At 34.9% G+C, this 16,632-nt stretch overlaps 2 protein-coding genes across 3 annotated transcripts; one reads left to right on the top strand and one right to left on the bottom strand.

Annotated features, from left to right (window-relative positions):
* Positions 1–1,097: 1,097 nt before the first annotated feature.
* Positions 1,098–16,629, bottom strand: LOC100183827 (conserved oligomeric Golgi complex subunit 6). 2 transcript variants are annotated; one of them, XM_018815844.2, is made up of 14 exons: positions 16,509–16,629; positions 8,027–8,170; positions 7,550–7,621; positions 6,965–7,135; positions 6,499–6,581; positions 5,745–5,909; positions 5,005–5,258; positions 4,429–4,585; positions 3,779–3,902; positions 3,103–3,234; positions 2,439–2,584; positions 2,116–2,173; positions 1,866–2,039; positions 1,098–1,593 (listed from the first exon to the last, which is right to left on the bottom strand). In XM_018815844.2, the coding sequence occupies exons 3-14, from the start codon at positions 7,586–7,588 to the stop codon at positions 1,420–1,422; spliced, it is 1,677 nt and encodes a 558-aa protein (XP_018671389.1). In that variant the 5' UTR covers positions 7,589–7,621; positions 8,027–8,170; positions 16,509–16,629; the 3' UTR covers positions 1,098–1,419. The 2 variants fall into 2 exon arrangements, with proteins under 2 accessions (XP_018671389.1, XP_002125867.1); XM_002125831.4 differs by lacking the exon at positions 16,509–16,629 and adding an exon at positions 9,296–9,494.
* On the top strand, positions 11,954–15,475 carry LOC108950336 (zinc metalloproteinase nas-15-like). The gene is made up of 4 exons (XM_026838712.1): positions 11,954–12,129; positions 13,986–14,153; positions 14,530–14,634; positions 14,953–15,475. The coding sequence occupies exons 1-4, from the start codon at positions 12,024–12,026 to the stop codon at positions 15,297–15,299; spliced, it is 726 nt and encodes a 241-aa protein (XP_026694513.1). The 5' UTR covers positions 11,954–12,023; the 3' UTR covers positions 15,300–15,475.
* Positions 16,630–16,632: the final 3 nt, after the last annotated feature.

The raw sequence follows: 16,632 nt of genomic DNA, 5'->3' as shown, positions 1-16,632 counted from the left end.
AAAGTCACGTGATCAAAATTTAAAGGGAAAGCAAAAATATATTTTTAAATATTTACATAATTTTTCCATGACAAACTTATGTGTAATTAAATGGTATAAACAATAAAATTTAACTAATATAATCAAATGATTTAGTTCTATACTACCAGACACCAGTTTTTTTACGTGAATTGTTAATCTCACTTTAAGAGAGTGCCGTGTGCAAATTACGATACTCCACGGAAAAAATATCTTTTTCTCAACCCGCACAACCAAATTTTCCTCTTTCTTCCTATGTCGTCTCTCTTTTGGCATATTTTCCAGTCACCACCAATGGTAAAGTATAGGGCTGAGCGATAACAACCTCTCTTCTTAACGCTAGCGAGAGAGCAAAAGTGATAAACGTGCCCGAACGTAGTATGATTAAGTGCCTCAGATGCACACGCGCCAGATGACGTAACGGTTTCGATCACCAGCTATATAAACGGCGCAACACACCCCCTTTGCCATTCATTACTGCTACTACTACTACGAAGCAAACAGTCGAAGAAAACCGAAAGAAAACAAAGAAAAATGGACCCATGTAACTGTGCAGGTACGTGAAATGGTGACTTATTTTAATATTTTAGATAGCATTTTTTTCTTTTTGGCGTACGTGACAAAGTGGTTAGCGCACCTGAGAGGTAAGGGGTTCAAGGCTCGCCGTCGCTGCTGTTATTGTGGGCGTATCGCCGCGTATGTGTCCTTGGTCAAGGCACTTATCGGCAATTGCTCCGAGCCAGTGGTCACGTAATCTTAATGAGTTGTCCGAATTTTAAATTATAAAAAAATCACCACAAAACTAGAACGAGGCGTATAAACACCCGTGTTATAACGACTGTCGCTTTTCGTGCCCGCGAAGTTTAAGCAAGTTACGATTTATTCGGTATAAAAAACTTCTTTTACTTTCAGAAACTGGTGTGTGTAACTGCGTCGATTGCTCCAACTGCAGCTCGTGTAATTGCGATCCCAAAATTTGCAACTGCGCTAAGGCTTGCTGCCCAAAATAATCAGGTACATTATCCAAATTAAAAACCTTAGACAAAAAATAATCGTAACTTCTTTTTTCAGGCCAAAAGTGCTCTTCATCCAACAATGGAATTTCTGCTTTATACATTGCCGCGAAATATTTCATTTATAAATCATGTTATATTGTTTTTCTTCACTAGCACTTAATAAAAAATGATACAAAGCTGATGATTCTCTTATACAATGATACATAACATATACTTGAATATAGAAGCAAGCAGTTATCCCACATATATATTTTGTTATAGCTTAGTTGGACTTTTTGGGCTCGCCACCCTTGATTTTTTCTGGTTGCACCGCTGGTTAGACCTGCTGTACTTCCGTAAAACTGACAGAACAGTCCAACACAGTACATTTAGGTCCTACTGTCATCTAACAGAGTAACAGTCTGATTTGGTCTGGAGTTTTAGTTGAAAAAGTGGAAGGGTTGTAGCCGTTTTTAGCATCAATAAATGCTTCGTGCACGCTGGCATAGGCGGATACAACTAAATCATTCGCTCGTGCTGTGGCTACTTCCTTTAGTGTTGCACTTGACAGAAGGGTTACCTGTAGAAAAGTTGTATGATAATAAAAAGGAAAAGATGCTAATACATAACCATTTAGTTCTCATTTTGTAAAAGTCCAGACAAATTCAACCAAAAATTCTGTTATACAAAGGTATTATTGCACTACTAGGTAAACCTGTAAATTAAACAAGCATGCAATCAGTGCCGCATCTAGGAAAAAAGTTGATAAAAAAATTGGTTAGAATAACTTCCCTTAGTTAAACGAGGACCACCAAAACTCCTTTGTCTGCTTCACTGCATGCAATGATATACCTGTCTTAAAATCAAATCATCAGGAGCGAATGCAATGGAATCAAATGTTTGAAACGCATTCATCAGTGCTTGTCTATCTAAACCAGGTACTTGTAACAACTGCCCTTTATTTTCTTGGTTCAAAATCAACTTGTACACGTTAGCTAATCCACCTCTAGTTAAAATGGAAGCAGCCTGTAAAAAAATTCATTAATATCAGACCATGATTCAGAACTACTGATAATACGATTATAAGTGAACCTATTCTTACCTGTTCATTGACAAGCGTATCAAGATGTGCTTCTATCTGGGCACTTAGCATTTCTATCCTGTGTTAAATTTTTGTTTAATCGTACTGTCAATACAAAACACATACAAAATAATAAATTAAAGAAAAATGTTTTAATGAAATAAAAAGAGATTGAAAATATTAATGGAACAAAAAGAAAATGACATTTCGGGTCTGTACAAGTTTTCTAACATAAAATTTTCCAGTAAAGTTATTGAAACTATTACTGGTCCACGCATAAAAAAGTTTGGCACCTACAGCACAAAGTGTCAAAAAAACTTGTGTATATTTAGTATTCAACTAACCTTTGATCTGCAAATTCATATAGGGACAGCAGGGACTTGATTGCATGCAAACAGTTGATTATGTAAGCTGCCATGTCTGCAGGTTGCAACTGACTTGCAGACATTGCACACATTTGTAGGAGAGGATCAAGCAGATGAGACATTACCTTGAAAAAAAGAAATTACATTTCATATTTAATATCAATATTGAATGAATTATGCAGATGTTTTAAATAAATTTACCATGTTTTTTTGCAATATGAAATAGTTCAGTTTGCTGAATGAACTGTTGAATGGAACCTGGTGGGGCAACAACAACTGTAATAAAACAGGTGTTCTGTTTCATACACCTTGTGTCCACTTACAAATAAATATACTCTAAGAATAATTGTTTTTTTGTTGTTTTTACAATCAGCCATATGGGTAGTCTGATATATGTACAGGGTGCTTGATAAATCACTGTGCACTGTTTTAATTTTTTTTTATATTCTGATTATGGTGTTCAGAAACAAAATAAGAAGGGTCCATGCCTGTATTGATGGTAACAGGGGTCAATTTCAACATTATTTATAATTGTCATTCATATTTATCTCCTGAATTCTATACTAAAACATGTCTGTTAAAAATATGAAAGTCCCCAATGACCTTAAGGTTTTATAAATTTAAGTAAACCAAGTCCTTGTACCTCTACAAGGTCTGTGTGGCGCTCCTTGGCAGGCAATATAGAAGCATCGTGCGAATCAAAAATATCTCGTAACAAATTCAATGTTTCAGCTAAAGTGCGCGGAGAAGACAAATCATTGGGTGGCAATTCAACCTGTGTACGAAAATTAGTGTAGTAAAATCAAGAAGCAGACTCATATGTGGCTAGAAAGTGGAAACAGAGTTGAATTTCTTGAGTATAACAAATAGTTTTCACATAATTTTGTGTAAAAACTGTTGTGTTCAAAGAGTGTAAAAACTTTAACCTGGCAGTATAGACAAATATAATTTGGAGACAAAGTTGAATTCATTAAGTATATTAATCCATGATTTACAGTTTTCACAGAAGGTTTATCAATTCTTTAGGTCACTGTGTGATAATTGAACCTGCCGTGCCGCAACTGTTGTCACATTTTTTAAAAGGACAACAACATCAGCAAGGTGCGGTAGGAGAATGATTTTTTAATCTACACTGTAACAGTTTTTCGCGAATGGACCAGTTTTAATTTATAACTTCCAAGAAGAACTTTTATTTCTGACCATATTATTATTAGGCAAAAAATACATATTATGTTTGTACTTATTTTAAGAAGGGGTAATTAAAACCAATTCTTAAAGCTTTAATAAATTAGATTACAATCCCTAGTTTTACAAGTTACCTTGTCCAATAGTTTACTTGACAAATATTGAAGGCTGTTGAAAAATAACTTCCTACACAAGACATGCATGTCAGTCAAAGTCTCAAGGAGTGGAAAACTGTTGTCCTCTCCAAGAACAATGTCTCTAAATTTCAATAAAGGTTTTAGTTATGAGCACTGGATTACAGAGACAGTAGGCTTTCACTTCTTCCTATTGTTTATTTAATAATTTTTTAGATAATTGTAGCAAAAAAAAAAGTTATGAGCACTGTAATGTAGATTTGAATGTTTCAGTAATTTTTAAAGGGGTATGGTTGCATGGAACTGTTTGTGTTTGCATTATACAACAGGTGTGTTAACATGGCATAGTGTGCCTGCCTCCAGTCTGGATAATATGGGTTCAAGGCTTGATGCTGCTACCATTGTGGGTGAATGTGTCCTTGGACAAAACAACACTTGCTTTGACCCAGTAGTCCTTTATGGGTTGTTTAAATTGTCAAAAAATATTAATAAAAAAAATAAAAAAATCTACCCCAAAAATAGTAAAAACAAACCCACGAAGATACATATGTGGTAACTCAACAGCAAGCGTGGGGTGTATCAAAAATAACTTCTACGTTATAAGACTGTTGTTGCCAATGTCATACATAATTTTATTTAAACTCACTAACCTGATGGTATCATGGTAGAACTTGAGAAGATTGGTTAGTTTGTATAACAGGAGGGTACCGGGTTCAGAAACCAGCACTTGCTCTACACGAACTTTTAATGGACGGCAAACACCGTTTAACAAATTAGCAAGTGTTTTGCATGAAGCTTCAGCAGTGGCTGTGAAAGCAAATATTAAATGTTAAACAAACTAACTGTAAGAAGTGAAATCATTAAAACGGTAATTTTAAAAGTTTTTCTAATTCCGATTGAGATATAGTAGCGTGGGGGAAGACAGGACACCTTTTCATTCTATTTTCTTCATTTTGTAGGAAACAAAGAACATTCAAAGAATTATGAAACCATATCTTTACAACTCCCATAGACCGTTGTTGATTGTTTTAACTTTAAAACTGAACAGTATAGGAGTTGTGAGGATACAGTTTTATAATTCTTTAAATGTTCTTTGTTTACAATCAAATGGGATAAGAAAATATAACGAAAAGGTGTCCCGTGTTCCTAACCTACTATTATGGGAAAAAAAACTAAAAAAATTAGTAATATATATAAAATATATAATTAATATTTAGAGAACTAACGTTTTTCACATTCAGCAAGCAACTGTGTCAAGCATTCCTTCTCTGATGCAGAAGCCTGGTGCAACCAAGCCAACATGTCCCCGACGTAGCGCATGGGGTCATGGGCATGGAGCTCTATGGGGCGCGGACCTCCATGGGTTCTGGGGGCATCCCCTATGGGTGAAGGGGGGCCATGTTTCCCCCGGGTTAAGGCGTCAATGAAACCATGGACTACAGAACCACGGCGTGCGTTGGAATATTCATCTAGTGTGTACCTGTGATAGTTTAAAAAGTCAAATTAACTGAAAACGTGGAGGAGGAGAATCAAAACTGGGGTGTATTTGTGTATATATCAATAAAATTAATTAAAAATCCAGGATTTATATAAAGAACAAAGTAACTGAAAAACTGAGGTGTATAAAAAGATAAAATTACTTAAAAAAATGCCTTTTAAATAAAGATCAAATTAACTGAAAAACTGGAAAGTATAAAAAGATTGAATTAACCTGAAAAACTATGGTTCAGTAAAGATAAAATTAAAAAAAAATTTTTTGAAAAAATGGGGTATAAAAAAACAAAAAGATCAAATTTAGTGAAAACTAATTTATATGAAGCTCAGAATAGTGAAAATCTAAGGAGATGGCAGAAGCTATTTACCAATGTTACCGAATACCTAGTACTTCACTGTAGTATACTATTTATTTTCAAAGGAAAAATTATTTGTAGTGCTCTGTGTTAAAATGATTAAAAAAGCCACTTACGAAAATAGCACAGGTCGATTTTGCAAAGCTTTTAAAGCTTGTTGTTGCAGTGGGTTGATATCCAGTGAGTCAGACGTCATTGAGCGGCATTGGGATTGACTCCATCTGTATAATCTTTCATAGGCTGATTCCTGTTGTAACGCCATTTGTTCCATTATTTCAAGGCTGTTTGGAAAAGAAATTTATTACGGTTCAGCAGGACAAAGCTGCCTGTAATAAATTAAATGTTGTAAATAAAATTTGGAAAACTAGCATGCAAAAAGTGTTTGTTTGCCAAAAGCACTTTGTAGATAAATTATTTAATACACAACTACAACTCCCTGTTTCATAAAGTACACATTTAATATTTCAGTACATTCATAGGGATAACTACATTATAGGTACAAATTTTAGCACTCCAGCTTTAAATGTAAACCAGCTTTCACCCGGCTGTACAATAAGTGTCTATACACACAAGCATGGCAATCACCACATTATTTATTAAATTCCTTTTTTAAAAACTGTCTATAAGTATAAATGTATTTTAACATGTCACACCACATTCTGTAGAAAAAAATGATACCTATGTTCTACGGATGCGGTAGCGGTAGGACACATTTTTGCTCTAATAAATAAAATATTCTCAATTCAATTAAACCAGCTACCAACAAATGCTCATCACATATGTTCGCTTTTGCTTAAGTTATTCCAAAACTAAACAACTAATGACAGATGATATGCAAACACTAAACAGCACAGATAAGGTTTACCATACCCAGCTTTTTGTTGGTTTGTTCTCAGCAGAACTTTTACATCAGAATGAATTCTTTGCACTTTTTCAAGAACTTTGAAAAATCCCTGAGACAAAATAGGAGTAAATAAATCTGACTGCATAATTAGGCCATTCAGACCAAATACTACTCTGTGACATTGTCTGCTAAGTTTTAACATATTTAGGCTATTAAAGTAATACCCTTTGGCCTTTGCTAAATTAAGGTAGCAAAGATACACCCTCCATCTAAAAATCAAATTGTAGGAGCATTTATATAATATATTATTATCCATATACAAACAGATGAGTTTTCGAGAAACATAAGTGCAGAAACGGATAAGTTACTAGTTAAAAATTGAACAACATTGTAGGAGCACTTAAATATATATTATATTCACACCAAAACTGGCAAAAAATCATGGCCTAACATATTTTTTAAATATTTATAAATATATGTTTATAGAGTTACCGGGTGCAAGTTTCCATCTCTTGAACCCCGAAATATTTTCACTTCTTCTGGTTTCAGTTGAAATCGATCCAAAAAAGCATCTGCAATTTTTGCTTGCAAGTCCAATTTCTTTCCTTCTGTCTTCAGTTCACTTGTTTGGGTGATGAGCTCTTGCGTTTGCTCTTTTGTGGCCTGAGTAGGTTACTTTATAAGTAGGTTTGAATTCCTTTGAAACTTAGAGGATAAGGCATAAACCAATTTCAAGTTCAGTGTAAATCTTATTTATTATACTAAAGGGATGACTAGAGTTATTGCGAAACATTTATAGCTTTACACAACAACTGTGAACTTATCAAAGCTATTGCAACATTGTTGTGCAATAGACCACTTGGCACTGAACAGTATTAATGATGATTTTGACATTTATGGCTTCAATTCTAACGTAACAAAAACAATACTAACGGTAACGGTATAGGGCTATCGTTGTAATAAGGCTAATAATACGGCTATATTTGTTGGGAATTAGACACTAGTTTAAGGATACTAAAAGACATTACTATGATAATTACCATTTTATTAATAAATAGTGAAAAACAACATACTTACAGCTAATCTGTCAGTCATGTCTTTGCAACAAAGTGACATTGCCTGCACATCTTCATGTATGCATTCCAAGTCCTGAAACAAATATATATATATTATAATCTTAACACAACACATGTAATGATAAAGCCCAACAACAAGAATTTTAGTTTTTGGATACTATTAGCAAAGCATCTAGTTTTAAATTTTCACTTGCAGGATGGACCCATTAACCTTTTTTTTAATATTTTTGTATATATATATACAATTAGAATTATTGAATTATAATATAATATATTTTCACTCAATCTTTAACAGAGTTTTGTATATATTTTTAACAGAGACAACTTTTAAATTTACTTGATTAATATTTTTTACTATTTTTTTCGCACAAGACATATGTTTCGTTTCTTTTGGCAACAAATTTTTTTTCAGATCTAAATTTTAATGCACAGACCAACCTTTTAAACCAAGCTACACCACAATATATTTACAGCCTACCTTTACTAAAAGACTAAACGAGTCAGCAAACTGTTGATTGATTAGTAAACTTCGTCTTTCAATCTCCCCTCGTAGATTACGTCGAGTTCGAATATTATTCTCAGTAAAAAACGTGGACACTGACCTCAACGCATCCAATAATTCCTTTAAATAAAAAAATTCAATGAAAACATTGCTTTAAAATTAAATAAAAACATTGCAAGTCAATAACGAATCTAAATGAATGCAACTTGCTTTAGTTGATAAACCAATAACACCTGAATAAATTACAAAAAGTTCAGTAATGAATCTAAATAAATAACTGTTTTAAATAACTGATTTATCCTTGGTTGGAAAACAGCAGTTGTTATAATACAGATGTTCTGTTTCATACACCCATAAAGTAACATACATGGTAACTTGTTAGCTGGCACGAGGTGTTAAACCCGTGTGATAACGACTGTCGTTTCCCGGCCACGCGAGGATAAAGTAAGTTACATTCATTCATTCGTTCATACACCTGGTGCCAGCTTACAAGTTACCATGTATGTAGCTTATTTCGTGTATGTCTGACAACCATAATTTATTGGTCTCATATCACAAAGAACTACATAGAAACCAGAACAAGTTTTGCGAGAACAATTTATTACAATTTTTTTGCAGACCCATTTACGTATATCTCTGCATGCCTTTATTAAGGTAAATAAACTGGTGAAGAATGGTTGGTTTGTTACAGACTAGGCTAGTGGAAAGTGATAGAGAATGCAGGTTACAGGTTTATTAAAGCCTTGTTTATAGATTTTCTTCCAAACAGTACTTCAAGATTTTGTAAAAAAAATCCACTAAATAAAACGTTTACGCACAACTTATTCATGGCCTTATCGGTATTTGTTTAATACTATATATAAATTGTTTAATACATAATACAACTGCGGAAATATAAAGTAACCAAAGCATAAAGCTTGCATAATAACGGTTGTTAAAACTTGGTGTATGTCTTAATAGCATAACAACAGGCATGTATGCAGGAGAATGCTCCACTATGTTGTAGATAAGGCTGATAGAAAGTGTTAGAGGTTGGTAGTTATGTAATACTCTATAGGGGGAGGGGGAGGGGCTAGTGGTTACAGGGTTTGGAGGTAATATGTTAGTTTGGTGATTATACAGGCTTTAGAGGGTATAGTTGTTAATCACTAGCTATAATTTCGAAAGAATGATACTCGACCTTACTAGGTAAAGGTTATGTAAAGCAAATGCATGTAATACGATGCTTAGTGCATAACTGCTTACTTTATCATTTTCCAATCTTGTATTTAAAATTTTCTTTAGCTTTCTTGAGAGTGGGTTGTTACTTTGCATGGAACCGCTGCTTGGCAGTACTACGGTGGACGTCTCATTTTCATCCATTTTAATTAATATTTGCTACTTTGCTTATTTGCACGTTGAAACGTTTGCAGGTAAACGTCACGACTATATTTTTGCCAAATTTTTCACAGAATATTAGGTTTCAGTGATGACCATTTATTTTTCGTTTTATTTTTAAATGTCATTATAGGAAACCAAACTAAGAGTTATGTATTTCCACTACCAACTTTGATCCAAACAACATGGGATTTTGAATGGCCGATGGACATTACGTGCCCAAGGTTTCTCACCTTCCCCCACCCTACTATGTATCTATCGATTGTTAATTTAACTCACTTGTTTGGAAATTGTAAGTATAGGTAAAACCAAGCATCAAAGAATTAATTACGTCGCATGTTCACTAGTTTAAAGTCCGCAGAGAAGAACTGTTTCATGAGCAATGTTTACCCGTTCTTTCGCACGGTAATATCATGACCTGTGTTACGCAAGAAAACTACAAACGAGTTCAAACGTCGCAATTAACTTTAACCGATTTTTAATTCGGGCTTGCATAATATAACTCTTTCTTTAATTGGAAAGGCACCAAATTAACTTCTCAGCGCACGATCCAACTTTTAAGCCGAATAAATGAATGTGTTTGACCACTCTATCTCTAGTAAGCCGTGGTTTTACATATTCTTGCGTGGCAGGGAAGCGACGGTCCTGATATCACTCTGTTTCATACGTTTAGTACGCGCTTACGAAATACTACTTATCGGATGGGGTAAGACGGGACACTTTTAGCGGCAAATATCCAAACATTCTGATCGGGTTTTAAACAATTAACAACGGTTTATTGGTGTCGTTGGTATACGGATTCATAATTTTTTGAATATTTTTTGTTTACTACCAAATCGGGCGAGAAAATATAATGAAAAGGTGTCCCACCTTTCCCCACGCTAAACTATAAGTAACTTTGTGGATGACTAAATTCTAATTTTTTTAATAAAACCAATGGTGGCGGACCAATGGTTTGATATATATATATGCAGTTAATAACTGTTTTCGTGTCCAAGAAACATACGTCCACACTGCTAATAGAGTCGGGCCTCGAATCAACATATATAGTAGGGTGGGGAAAGATGGGACACCTTTTCAATCTATTTTCTCCTCCAATTTGGTAGTAAACAAACATTTGACGATTTTTTATAAAACTTTATCCTCACGACTCCCATAGACCGTTGTTAATTGTTTAAACCACGATCAGGATATTAAGTTATTATGTGTTCAAGGTGTCCCATCTTCCCCCACCCTACTATACGACATCCTTCAGGCTAAAACATAACCACTGTACCACGGCGCTAGTTATTAGATATATAGTGGTATCAGATGTTATACATAGACAAATTTTAAACAATTTAAAAACCTAATTAACGATCGCTTTCTAAACCGCGCATGAACTTGTTTATGGACCTATACTCGTGGTAAATGTTAATAAATCTTGGATTTAAAGTTACCGCTAGTAAGTTAGATATACAACACTATAATATAAATTGCACGTATGCTACTGTGATCAGATTGATACCGTTAGCACATAACCCAATCAGGTTGCATTATACCATAGCCAACAAAAAGCATTACTTTATCTTTTTAATGTATAGTGGGAGAAGACGGGACACCTTTTCGTTTTCCTTACTCGCCCCATTTGGTTTTCCTTACCCCAAACGAAGACCATTCAAAGAATTATAAAACCGTATTCCAACGAATTCCATAGACAGTTGTTAATTGTTTAAAAAACAATCAGAATATTTGAATATTATGTGCCAAAGGTGTCCCATCTTACCCCACAGTACTATCTATCAGATATTAATCACAACATTGTTACACGGCATACGGCAAAATATCGAAATTTCTATGGCCCAAAATAGAGATGCATTCTTCAGTTGCAGATTTAAGAAACTTTTTCTTGTCAGACGAGGCTTATTTAAAAATAGTTTCTGAATTTCCGCTACGTCATGTTAAAAGTAAATCGCCATGCCCAGAATTTGTGCGAATAAAAGTTATTTAAACGATTCATACAAACAGTATACCTTTAACCAATATTCTGAATTTAATTTGTTTTTACAAGTTTTAGCACGAAAGGCTAAAACTACGAAAATACAAAAAAAACGCACTAAAAGACTTTGTATAAATAAAACATATGCCCAATACTTAGGTTTAAATTTTCATATTGTTTTTAAATACTAAACTATGCAACCAGAAGACGCAGCCACTACAGTTGATATGATAAACTCACAGCGTTAATCTATTCACACACGTCAATAACAGACGAGGTATTTGGCAACCTTAAGAGCACACAGAAACATTATGTAAAGCGAAAATTACGTACGCCAAGATTAAGTGCTGGTGTCAACCAGATTTAAATGTGAAACGATTTTGTCTGGCTCGTACACGCCCCGGTATTCACCCAGTATCTATAAGCGTCGCAGAAATTCGTGTCAGACGTTTTGATCTTGGGCCACGTGACAGCTCCCGGCATGCAGCGACGGTTTTTTCATCGACGGCTCGGGATTTTTTTCTCAAAAAATGGTACTCTATATAAGGGGCGATGTTTTATTGAAAGCGTATGTAATACCGTTACACAAGTAGAAGTGTGTAAGGGCCTTGCTGAAGGATGAAGAAAGCCACAACAATTTTTCTGTTTATTCAAATCTTAACAAATATCTGGACAGTAAGCGGGCTACGAAATTTTATTCTAAATCAGCTCACAATACAATGCAGTAAGTTTCCGTTTAAAATTTTTTTCTTAAATTTTCGGAATTTTTAAAGTTGGGCGTAGCCCCAGATAAACTTGCTTCGGGGCAGTGCGTAAAATATTTTTGATGTTTTCGAACGAGAGCTATCGCTTTCGAGGTGGTCAGAACTTGACAGAATAATGTAAATTAAAAGCTGAGGTGCGTGTAAGGCGCAAATAAGCAACAGGTAAAACTAAAAGGGTCCTAAAACAGTAGTACAATGCATATAGTGGTGTGGGAGAAGACGGGACATGTTTAGCACATAATATCTAAATAACCTGATCGTGTTTTAAACAATTAACATCGGTCTATGGGAGCCGTAACGATATAGATTTTTTTCGTTGATTTTCCTTTGTTTACTATTAAATGAGACGAGAAAATCGAATGAACACGTGTCCCTTCTTTCCCACCTGACTATATAACGTGTCCCATCTTTCCCACCCGACTATAGTTCTAACGATTTTCCTATTGCAAAAAAATATGAACATAAAAGTGCATATGTTTATACAAACTCTAATTATGGGCGATAATGTAAGCTTAATAACATATGTTACACGTTGCTCATTCCTGCATTATTAAGTACCAGAAAAAATGCTAACGGCTAAATAGCTTAACAAATTTAAACCAAACAAGTTGGAAAACAGGTAATAATCGCAATGAGCATGTTGCAATGCTAAACCTTAGCTTAACAGAAGCTTGTTATTTTTCTGTGATTTTATTGCCTTGAACTAACCAATTCTACCACTTTTAAAAGGTCAAGATTATACCTAGAGTACAGTGGGGGCAGATGGGACACCTTTAGCACATGATAATCAAATATCATGACCGTGTTTTAAACAATTAACGACGGTCATTAGAAGTTGTATGGATACGGTTTTATAATCCCTCGAATGTTCTTTGTTTACTACTAAATATAGGAGAAGAAACTAGGACGAAAGGGTGTCCCATCTTTTCTCAACCGCCTATGTAACACGTTCGAACCATTAGGTATAAACGTAACTAATGTTGTTTATACTGAAACTTTTTTTACCTTATTGATGGTTTCGATATTAAACAGGTTTTTTTAAGATATTTATATTTAATTACAACGTAACTGTAAATAAAGTTATGATCTTGATTTTGTCTAGCCGAGCCTGCTACCACGCCCATGTTTTGATGTTATAACTTCACTTAATTGGCTGATCCTTGAAACGTGACAAATCATATTAACACAGACGTGTTAATAAACCACAGTGTTCCGCAGTATCCTTGGGCGACGTTATTTTAACATTTTAACCGGCGGTTTCTGTCTAAGATAGGATGTGGCTGTGCTGGTGTAAGATGGGTTACTGTTATTATAGCACGTAAATCTTATATTTCTCTTGTTTTGTTTTTGTCCCATATCTCAACACGACCTACTCTCATAATAAAGCAGATTTAATAGTGTGTATTAAAACAGCAAGCACCCATATTATCAATAATTTAGCATATAGTAGTGTGGGGCAGATGGGACACCTTTGGCACATAATACCCAAATGCCCCGATCGTGTTTTAAACAATTAATAACGGTCTATGGGAGTCGTGAGGATACGAACTTACAATTCTTTGAATATTGTTTGGTTACAACTAAATAGGACAATTAACGAGAAAGAAAAGGTGTACCATCTTATCCCACTATTTCACGGTGGTTGGTAATAACCTAATTAGGTAAACCTCTCTGTAGTGACAGTCGTAACAGGACGTGTCAGTGGTGATAAGGGTACATCAGTTTTTTAAGCCGTTTCGAGTTACAAAGTTTGTGAGACATATTTTGTTACTAATCCTTAAAACGGTCATACCAAGGAAATTGTATGTTTTCATAGGACCTGACTGTCGGGACAGATTTTCGTTTTGCCCCTCCGCTATTCTGCGGTGTAACACGAATAACTTATGGAAGGCTAGCTGCCCCCAAACCTGCGGTGTCTGCTTTCGGTGCGGGGACCTTGCGTTTCAAGCTGACGGATCGACCGTTCCTATATCGACATGTGAACGTAAGGAAATATGAGCTACATGTGTGATTAGAAGGTCTAGGTTGAATAATGGCTTAAATAATCCGACGTTTTTCTCTATAAATTTTTATTTTTTGTATCAATTTTAATATAATAACATTTTTTGGTTGGCACATAAACATAATATATTTTTAACTCGTATAACAGTCATTACCGTGTTATATTTCAGAGAATTCCTAAACCCCCAAAATGCTTGTTTTTTACGATTAAAATTACAAATATTTGCAAAGTTTGAATCGTTGTGTTGGCTACGATGTTAATAAACGATTGTAAAATTTCCTATGTACGGATGGAAATTATTTTATAATGTTTCAGCGAACTGTAGGGATTCGCACCACTAATGAATGTCAATACTTAGCAAGCACGAACCGGTGTTCACCTGCCGCACGAGTTATGTGTAGAAAATCGTGTCGAATATGTACACCATGTACACTACCACCCACCAAACCACCCTGTACCAACAGTAAGTAATCCCGCTTAGAAAATTGATTTGTTTTACCTAACTTTAAATATAGCGGGGTGGGGGAAGATGGGGCACCTTTAGCACAAAATATCCAAATATCTTGGTCGTGTTTTAAACAATTAACAACGGTCTATGAAAGTCGCGAGGACAAGGTTTTATAATTCCTTGAATGTTTTTCGTTTACAAGCAAAATGTACGAGAAAATAGAATGAAAATGTGTCCCATCTTCCCCCATCCTACTATACAACTCATTGCTAAAAAAATTCAATCAACCTGAAGTTTAATTAAATTCGAGACTTTAAAAACCAATGTTTTCAGCTTGCACCGACCATTACACGTCATGCGAGTACTGGTCCAACTTGGGATACTGTGACGTAAATGGGGAATACCCACACGTGAGACACGTTTGTGGAAAAATGTGTGGGCTTTGCGAACGATGCCCTCAAACTACAACAGCAATCGCTTCGACAATACAAAACCCACCTCAAGGTTTATTACCGGCCGAAGTTACTCCCACAACCACCGCACCCATTAACACAACTGCAATAACATCAACGACAACTACATACCAATACCCTGAAAACCAAGATCAATCAAATGAGGACTCTTACAGATATGACAGCCATGGGAACCCAGTACATTCATGGTGGCCGACGCAAAATTGATTGTGGTACAATTATTTACAATGTAGACATTGCCTGAACACATTCTAAGTATTATAAATTCTTGTTGAGTAAACTCATATAAAAGAGATTATACAAATAAACGAGATATATAGTACGGTGGGAAAAATGGGACACATTTTCAATCTGTTTTCTCGCCCCTTTTGGTAGTAAGCAAATAACATTCAATAAATATAAAAACTGCATCCTCAGGACTTCCATTGACCGTTGTTAATTGTTTAAAACACCATCACGATAATTGAATAATATGTGCTAATAAAGATGTCCCGTCTTTTCCCATCCTACTACTATATAGTTACTTTTTAAGTGCGTAATTTTAAGTGCGGCGTTTTTTTTGACTTAGTTGTATTAAAATATATCAAATAAATATACATGTGTTTAATCACTGACGAGCTGCTTGGCCAAAGCCAGTACTAAGGCGAGCCTAACATTGCAGGTTGAGGTAAGACGGTCAATGTTTTTTTGATAGCCCTACTTTGTAGCAACTAAAAAATTACAGAATTTTATAACCGTGTCCTCAAAACTAAAATAACCTTGTTAATTGCTGAAAACAGAATAACCAAATATGAGACATTATGTGCCAATGATATTCCTCTTAGATCCTATATACGTTGTGTAGATTTTGCTTGAACTACACTGTATTTAAAGCCAAGGTTGTAGAATTAAAATTTGATTTGTACCTTAATGTACTCTTAAACGGGCGTACCAACGAAAAAATATTTTACGTCACATTTGAGCATTTTAATACACTCTGACTTTTTATTGCTACAACCAGTTTCGTTACAAATTTGCATAGAAGCCCGTCAGTATCCCCATTGTTTACATACCGGTTAAGAGAAAAAGGCAGATAACGCGAGTAGATATTCCAGTCAGACCGGCGGTTCTTTAATCAGATCTTCCGATCGAAAAATTTTGTTGGTATGCGAATATTCAAACGTCGGGGAAACTTTACTTGCCACGTTATACTGCGGAAATTAGCTTTCCAATTAGGGTGGGGGATGACGGGACGCCTTTGCACATAATACCTAAATATTCTGATCGTGTGTTTAACAATTAACAACAGTCAATGAGAGTTGGCAGAATATTTTAATTTATTTTAATTGCTCCTTGTTTACTACCAAATGGGACCGGAAAACAGTATGAAAAGGTGTCTCATATTTCCCCACTCTACTATACCAAGTTAAAACTCACCACTGTTGAGAATACCTTGTCATATTAAATCACTCCCTTTCACTCATCTTTTTATTAAGGATTTTAACATTTGATTCGTATTCACTGTGAGCATCTATTTAACTTACCCCTTATCCTACACAAC

This window comes from Ciona intestinalis, unplaced genomic scaffold, assembly GCF_000224145.3.
Source record: "Ciona intestinalis unplaced genomic scaffold, KH HT000105.2, whole genome shotgun sequence".
Classification (NCBI taxonomy): Eukaryota; Metazoa; Chordata; class Ascidiacea; order Phlebobranchia; family Cionidae; genus Ciona; species Ciona intestinalis.
The sequence above is the reverse complement of the archived record's forward strand: the minus strand, read 5'-3'. Positions and strand labels throughout refer to the sequence as shown.